Source organism: Babylonia areolata, chromosome 14 (assembly GCF_041734735.1).
Source record: "Babylonia areolata isolate BAREFJ2019XMU chromosome 14, ASM4173473v1, whole genome shotgun sequence".
NCBI classification, from domain to species: domain Eukaryota; kingdom Metazoa; phylum Mollusca; class Gastropoda; order Neogastropoda; family Buccinidae; genus Babylonia; species Babylonia areolata.
In genome coordinates this window covers 23,847,922-23,855,820 of record NC_134889.1, presented here as the reverse complement: position 1 = coordinate 23,855,820, position 7,899 = coordinate 23,847,922, and the positions used below count along the sequence as shown (strand labels likewise).

Here is a 7,899-nt window from a genome sequence, read left to right as displayed (position 1 = left end):
GGCCAATAAAGGGGAGATTTGCCAACCCTGCGGAGCGCCTCCTGGCTCTTGGGGAAAACCAAGGGAAAGAATAATCCTATCTTCACATGCGAGGTCTGGAACAGTGATCTCCCTTGATTGTATTTTATTTTGATGAGTAGTTTCTTCTGCTCATTGTGCGGTCAGTTTAGCCAGTGCAGCATGTGTTGGTCTTGGGCACACAATGAATATGTCTGTGGCCAGTTATTTAACGTCTGAATCCACTAGTGAATGTCTGACAATATTCTGGGGGTTTTTTCTTTCTAATTTTGGGTTGTTTCTGCTTGTTGGTTTTTTGGGGTTTTTTTTAGTCTTCCAATGGCATTGCCTTTAACCCAGGATGATCACAGTTCTTTACTGATGCAGTGTACTGCAGTGTTTCCGAGGCAGTGTTTCCGAGGAGGCTGTTTGCTGATTCATCTCTCCTGAATATCAGAAGCATATCATCGTCTCCCTTTCATGAATTTCCAGCTCCTGAAAATGTTCCAAGTACAGCCATACTGATTTATGGGCAGCCCAGCAATGCAATACTAAATCTACCAAAACAGCACAAAACAATTATTATACAATGCACAAACCATTCACACTTGACATCTTTTTGTATAGTGAGAGTGTGTGCATGCATGTGTATCTTTGAATCAGCGTAATAGTTCCAACATCGAGTCATTTCAGTGAACATTTTCACTTTTTTTTTCCAATCCTGTTGACAAATGGGGTATCCTACCATCCATCTTAAAGACATTTTTTTAAGCCAAGGTCATGTCACTGACTCTGTTCTGTTCCAAATGAATGCTTGAGCTAAAGGTCTCGCTCACTTCTTAGAAATATGTGTGCTTTCTTTCTCTGATATTTTCATCAGAATCAAAGTTTGTCCATTCCTGCCACAGGTAACCCTGGATCAAAGCAGTTTCAAACACTCAGTCCGTCTGCACATTGTGTTAATTAAGTCATACAAGTGCTCCAATCGACTGCTTCCAAACCTGCAGGAATTTTGATAGATAATTCCATCTGGTGAAAATGTGGAACCAAATTTGCTCCTTTGTCTGATCCATTTTTACCAACCTCTGATGATTACTTAGGAATTTTCCCCATAAAATTATGTTTAACTAAATATACATACTGTGACCTGCTACTTGTAAAAGTGAAGACACCTGGAGGAATACAATTCCTGTCCTGTATGAATACACTGGTCTGTTATATTGGCCTGTCTTTAGTGTCTTATTTATGGAAAAAAAAAATCAAATTAGTGAAAACATAAAAAATTCAGTATCACCACACATTTTTTTTTTGTAACTGTGCTTGTTAATGAAGGACTGGCAAATTTTACTTACATTTCTATGAAGTATTCATGCAAAAACATAGCACTTGTCAATATTCTTGGACAGGGCACTTGTACTAATAGCTCTGGTCTCAGTATCAGTAGCTGAAGGAGGCGTCACTGCGTTTGGACAAATGAAAATCCATATACACTACACATCTGCCAAGCAGATGTCTGACCAGCAGCATAACCCAACGCGCTTCAAGCCTTCAGAAAAAAGGGGAAAAAAGAGAAAAAAAAGTGTGTATGTGTATCTACCAGTATCCATTTGCAAATATTTGTATGAGTCTACCTTTGTGGTTAGCGCTTGCGAGTGTGTAACTCAGTGTGTGTGTGTGTGTGTGTGTGTGTGTGTAGTTGGTAAACATGAGGGACAACTCTGCTGACACAACAAAGAAGCAGAAAGGATAATAAAAAGGAACAAAGTTGAGAAAAGTCTGTTGTCAAAAACGCAGTTTTTACTCACCGTCCACAACATACATGCACATACATTTTGTCATCAACATTAATTTGCGATGCACAATCATAAACTTGCAATGCATGCAATACACACTTTCTTCCTTAACAATTAAAGTACATAACAAACAAAAAATGCACTCTTCACATTTTCTCTCCAATTTTCTCACTTCAATAAATCTAACAGTCATAAAGTTACGCCGAATTCACAGAAAACAGACGATTATCAATTCATTGAACGTTTCACTGTGAGTGACAACATCAAAGCAGAAATGCTCACAAAATCCGAACATATGTGCCAATACTGAACACATTCATTTCAATATTGTTTGTGTCAGGTGTCAAAACTGCTTCACATGTCACAGACACACTCACAGACAACAACAAAATGATGATGGAAATAATTGGATGTATTTCCAAGTAGGCTTTTTTACCTGCGTGACAAATTTATACCTGCCATATGGGATACTATACCAATTACATATATCATATATAAACAATTCAACACTGGTGGAGGGAGTTAAGAACCCAAACTCTTCTCCCCACCCCCGCTCCCCTCCCCCCCCTGCATGTACAATTCATTCTTCATGTCAAAATGTTTGACACATAAATACAGTACAAAAAAGTTTGTTGTTTTTTTTAACTAAAAGGTGACCGAAAACATTTTGGATTATTTTTTTTTTTTAAAGAAAAAAAAGAAAAAAAAAAAGAGCAAAATGTTATTGTGTGGTATAAATTATAGATTGACAGAAAACGAAACAAACAGATTCCACACATACACGTCTCGCTCCACATCCATCTGATCTCTCTCCATGGTCACTCATTCAAACAGTTCAAACACCCATCACGCTCATTCATTTGTCTCCGCTTCCATTTCTTCCGCTTCTTCGTCGTCATCGCCAACATCCTCGTTCACTGTGATGATGTAATCCTCTTTCTCCTCACCCTGGTATGTCACTTCATCTTCATCGCTGGGCACTTTTTCTTCTGATGCTTCTTCTGGTCGATCTGATTCACTTGTGGCGCTGGATTCTTTTTCCTTCTTTCGCTCTTTCTTTCCTTGCTGCTGGCTTCGGAACGCTGTCACCAAACAAACAGGAATGTTAACAGAAAATATCAAAAATAACAGAGAGGTCTGATATTGTTCAGCACCTTACACACACAATTTAAGCTCTCTGCACTGCACAATAACAACAACAAAAAATAAAATAACAGCAGCAAAAGTCTATATGAAAAGAAGAAGACAAATCAACCTACATAATCTCAAAACCACTTCACCCCAAACCCTACCAACCCCCAAACTTACACACAACAAACCACTTAAACACATTTGCCAACCCACACAAACAAGAAAGTCAGCGGACATCTCAGTGCTGTGAACACAGGTAAGAAAGGGGAGGAATTTTGTTCACGTCCCATCACACACAGACACACAGGTGATTGTAGACATAAACAATAAAAGTAACCGGCCAAGAACAGACAGCTTTGAGAAGATGAGTTTTTAGACTTGTGAAAGCAATGGGTGACAGAATGTTGCAGATGTGAATTAACAAAGACCACACATGTGCACTAAGTGCAAGCTGCACACAGGACCTCGGTTTATAGTCTCATCCGAATGACTAGCGTCCAGACCGCCACTCAAAGTCTAGGGGAAGAAAATATCGGCGGCTGAGCCGTGATTCGAACCACCATGCTCAGATTCTCTCACTTCCTTGTCTGACGCGTTAACTCTAGCCTGTCAAGGCCATCACTCCATATATGTAACCAAACATGCAAGCCAAAAACAACATGGCGGAAACATTTACAAACTTTCACTTCTGAGCGAGCTTACCAGTTAAAACAATATCTTTAATTTTCTGCTAATATCATTAAAAAAAAAAAAGTTTAATAATCCAGAATAATGACTGTGACTTATAGCAGGCAAATGCTGAAACAAATCAACTGCTCAATTAAGTCAGAGTAAAGTATGCATATCAAAATCCATTTACGTGCAAAATTTGGAGTCATTTCTTTATGTATAGCTGTACTCAAAAGAACAGAAAAAAATCACATTATAAATAACTCAATAATTTTTTTTCACTTACCTTCCAATGCGTCTGTCAAAGGTTCGACAAACTGTTCAAAATCCATCTCCTCCATTGCAGAAAGGACATCCTGAGCGCTGATGGTCTTTCGTTTGGCCTTTAATGCATAATTGTTGGAGCTGGACACAAAAAGATAAAAAGCCCATACATTACCAACTGCTGACATCAACAAGTCAAAAGTGTGTGAAAGACAATGCTTCATGATCCACATCCTCAGACATCAGATGCACACTCACACAAAACAACACAGTACTGGGAAGTAGCACTGCAGAATGTACAGCTCATGTCCATCAAAATGTTTACAATCTCAACACCCTGAGGTCAGACTGAAGCAGTACTGAAAAAGCAGGCTTTCCTTGTGGGAGGAAGAGGGAGAGAGGGGGCGGGGGGGGGGGGGGGGGGTATTGAACTGACTTGCATGTCAGAAACAAAGCACAAAAACAAAAGTAAAAAAAGAAAAGAAAAAATGTCAAGAGAATGAAGGTTTTTGGCATGGAAATCCTAAAACTTCATTAAAAATATTTAAACACCCTCATGGTCACAATGGTTCCCAGTCACACCCTATCACTGTGCCAGTGCTTAGCTGCTTTATACTACATCTGTATGGTTATTCCAATCACTGACAACTAAGTCTGACAGTCCTACAACATTCAGCTCAATTCACACTGATGCCATGTTTCTACATTCTGACCCATTCCCACCATGAGAGTGACACCACTACCTACACTTACCATGACGTGGCGTACAACACAAAGACACTGGCAGCTTTGGATATGGCAAGGCGGGCCTCCTTGGAAACATTCACTCCTTCTGGGATCTAAACAGAAAACTGTACCTGCACTTATCAAAAACAACAACACAAAAACCACAACCCCACACTGAATCTTGGCCTTTTTTTTCTCTCTCTCACTCTAAAAGTGTACTTTGTAAGTTAACCCTCTGACTGTCAGTAACGAGTATGTTCATCAGCGAAGGGCTGTCACCTCGCTGAAACAGCGAGTTTACAGGTCAGGATGTCAATTGTCAGTCACCATTCTTCATTCAAACTCCTTTCTCTTTGTTTTTCAGCAACACCAATTACTTCCCCACACCTCATCCTCACACCCAATGATTTTTTCCCCTATCTGTGGGCATGTAAGAGATGGTATGTTCTTGCTGTCTTTTGCTTTCTCTTCAAATGTACAACTACAAGGAAGTCATACTGATTCAAAAACAACAAAACAATGACAAAGAATACATTTAAAGAAATACATACAACGCTTCAGTTTCCCACTGAAACTTAAAACACAAGCAGACAAGAAAGCTAGCACTGTACTCTGGTGCATGCCAAATCTGGGAAAAAGTTTGTACTAATTTTATTAGATTCTATTAATGGAACAATTATATTAAGTTTAGAATTTTAATTTTCTTCTAATTTCTGTCTGAAAAAAAAAGCACAAAAAAGCATCACTTATCTATTCTATGTAACTATAAATTTCTTGTTTGCTAAAGACTCACAGCATCTTTTATAATTCTGCCCACTACTGCATTAGGCAAGTTCAGATCTTCTGGTCTCTCTGCCATGATGGGGTGACCAAATTCACAAAGGAATCGAACGCTGAGTGTGTGCGTAGTGCTGGACCAAGTTCACTTTTACCAATTATAGATCTGCAACAGAACATAAAACAATACTTTAATATGCATGTATGTAGGAAAATCAAATGGGCATGTACATGCAATGACACTCACAGTCACACACACAATATATCAAGCAAGTATGCATTCACACGGACAAGCCACAACAACAACAAAGAAAAATAAAAAAGACAGTAAACTTATGACTGAGTGACAAAAAAAAAAAAAAAAAAAAAAAAAAATCTAAATGGATGGTACCTGTTCAGATATCAGTTATTATTTGATGAAAAGGTTGACAAGAATGGTTAGTAATTTTGCTACTGAACTTTTTTTCCAGTTATTACTAGGATACAAAACACTTTTGACTTTATTTTTAAATCTTTGTTTTTTGATCATTAATGAAACATATTTAACACTGGTTACTGAATTTTTCCCATCATTTGACCATGGAAATCTGCATATATTTACTGATTCTAAAACCGGAGTAAAACCAAAATAGCAGGAAAATCCAGTGCTATATACAAAATATATTTTAATTCTGAACATGAAATAAGGATGAAGAGTGTCTGACAACCAATACTGTCAAAGTGTCAGCATTCCCACAGGCCTAAAATCAAAAAAGGTAGAAAGTAGTTGTGAGGAAACATGGTTTCACAAGACTGCCCTTTTTTTTAGTGTGTCCAACCCTTTTCCAAAACTGGACTTTGATCCCTACCTCCATTTCTGTCCTGTCAATGGATAATGATTAATACACTTACTTGACAAAGGAGGATGAATAAGAAGGAGGGGGGAGGTGTGGAAGGATGGAACAATGCAATGTGAGAAAAGTGAGATGCAGACAGGGGGAAGAAAAAGAGAGGAAGACTCAGAGAGGGAGAGAGAGTACTTATTCTGAGAAGAGGGAGTGGGCAAGTAGAATACGTAAATTGAAATTGTTGCATGTTTGTAAATTGTGACAATTTGATTGTTATACAGCATCAAATGTCTGTGACTTATGAGCATGTAATTTGTAAAGGTTAGGGTGGTTTTCCAAGTTATTTTGCTGTTGACTGAAAGAGGAAGAAACTTGGCATTCAACTTTTCAAGAGTTTCACCTTCAAAAACTGATGCCAAAACGCATCTCGTGAAAAATCTAATAGTATATCTGACTGTTAGTAGCTCTCAGTGAACTCAAACTTCATATCAGTTGGAGTAGAATATAAAGTTTTCTTCAGTATAGATAGTTAAGTGAACTTATATATAGTTAAGTAAATGTAGATAAGGACAATTTGAGCTTAGAACAAAAATAGATAGATTCATAGACTAATCAAAGCCATGCGCTCCCATCACCCATTGCGATGATAACCTGCAAAGGTTACTGCAGTTCCAGATTTTATTTATTTATTTTTTTTAATACTTACTCTGTATTATAACCAATGACGCAACAGCAAACCAGTTACAACACTGGGGAATAAACAGTCTGCTGTAAGTACCCTCACATTTTGTACATGCATATGTTCCTAACTTTACGACAATGAGAACAGTCTAATTTACATTGTGCCTTTCCATGTAAAATATGCTCAATCTCCCATGCATTTATACACTAAAAGGGCAAATTACAAACATAACCCAACACTGAAAACCAACCAAACATTAACAGTTACTTGTGTTCATGTACACACACAAAACAATCATGCACAACACTCATCATAGTTCATACATTAACATCATATTAATTATCAAATATCACAACCATTTGCTGATATGTAGTACCAGTGATAATAGATTTTTTTTTTTTTAATTATTGCTGATTGCCTGGAGAATTTTGAATATCAGTGTGTAATTAAATATTAATAAATTATAATACCAAGAATAACATACTATCAATCTTTTATTGTTTAGAAAAAAAACTAGCCTCATTCGATCTGTGACTAGTTAGCTTAAGTTTTTTCATTGTCATGTACATGTACTGATCTTTATCGACTGTCATACATTAAATGATTAATCTTTCTCATACTCACCGACATTCGGAATTTTTTAATGATTTCACAAACAAAAATATTTCCAAAATCACAGAACAGATATACCGGTAAATAGAAATGCTGATCAATATGCGTCTAAGTTGATTATATTTAGCAAGAAAATGATTCAACAAAAAGGACAGGATCGTGACAAACAATGCTTTGCACGCACCAGCACGACTTACGATGGTGGCATGGTACATTTAGCAACCATTTTGGCGCGTGGTGAGTACAAAACCTTGGTATTTTCATTGAAAATAGAATAATTGCAAATTTATGTATATTTTGAAATTGACATACTGAATAAAAAAAATCAAATTAACTTATGTAGTATATTGAATTTTGGAGCAAAAGTATACAAGATAACAAAATTATTTTTTCAATTTGTTACGGAAGTTAACCTTTCCAA

The 7,899-nt window shown here is 37.1% G+C and overlaps 1 protein-coding gene across 3 annotated transcripts; it reads right to left on the bottom strand.

The window, feature by feature from the left end:
* Window positions 1–1,780: 1,780 nt before the first annotated feature.
* Window positions 1,781–7,740, bottom strand: LOC143289556 (DNA polymerase epsilon subunit 3-like). 3 transcript variants are annotated; one of them, XM_076598565.1, is made up of 5 exons: window positions 7,663–7,740; window positions 5,374–5,523; window positions 4,608–4,693; window positions 3,877–3,995; window positions 1,781–2,872 (listed from the first exon to the last, which is right to left on the bottom strand). In XM_076598565.1, the coding sequence occupies exons 2-5, from the start codon at window positions 5,437–5,439 to the stop codon at window positions 2,643–2,645; spliced, it is 501 nt and encodes a 166-aa protein (XP_076454680.1). In that variant the 5' UTR covers window positions 5,440–5,523; window positions 7,663–7,740; the 3' UTR covers window positions 1,781–2,642. The 3 variants fall into 3 exon arrangements, with proteins under 3 accessions (XP_076454680.1, XP_076454681.1, XP_076454682.1); XM_076598566.1 differs by having other exon boundaries at window positions 7,676–7,711; XM_076598567.1 differs by lacking the exon at window positions 7,663–7,740 and adding an exon at window positions 7,491–7,615.
* Window positions 7,741–7,899: the final 159 nt, after the last annotated feature.

Bases quoted from the DNA above. Each gene is read 5' to 3' on its own strand.
- LOC143289556 (XM_076598565.1), bottom strand. From the start codon at position 5,439: ATGGCAGAGAGACCAGAAGATCTGAACTTGCCTAATGCAGTAGTGGGC. The intron at 4,694-5,373 runs GTGAGTCTTTAG...TTTTCTGTTTAG, and splicing joins GCAGAATTATAAAAGATGCT to ATCCCAGAAGGAGTGAATGT. The intron at 3,996-4,607 runs GTAAGTGTAGGT...TTTTGTGTCCAG, and splicing joins GTGTTGTACGCCACGTCATG to CTCCAACAATTATGCATTAA.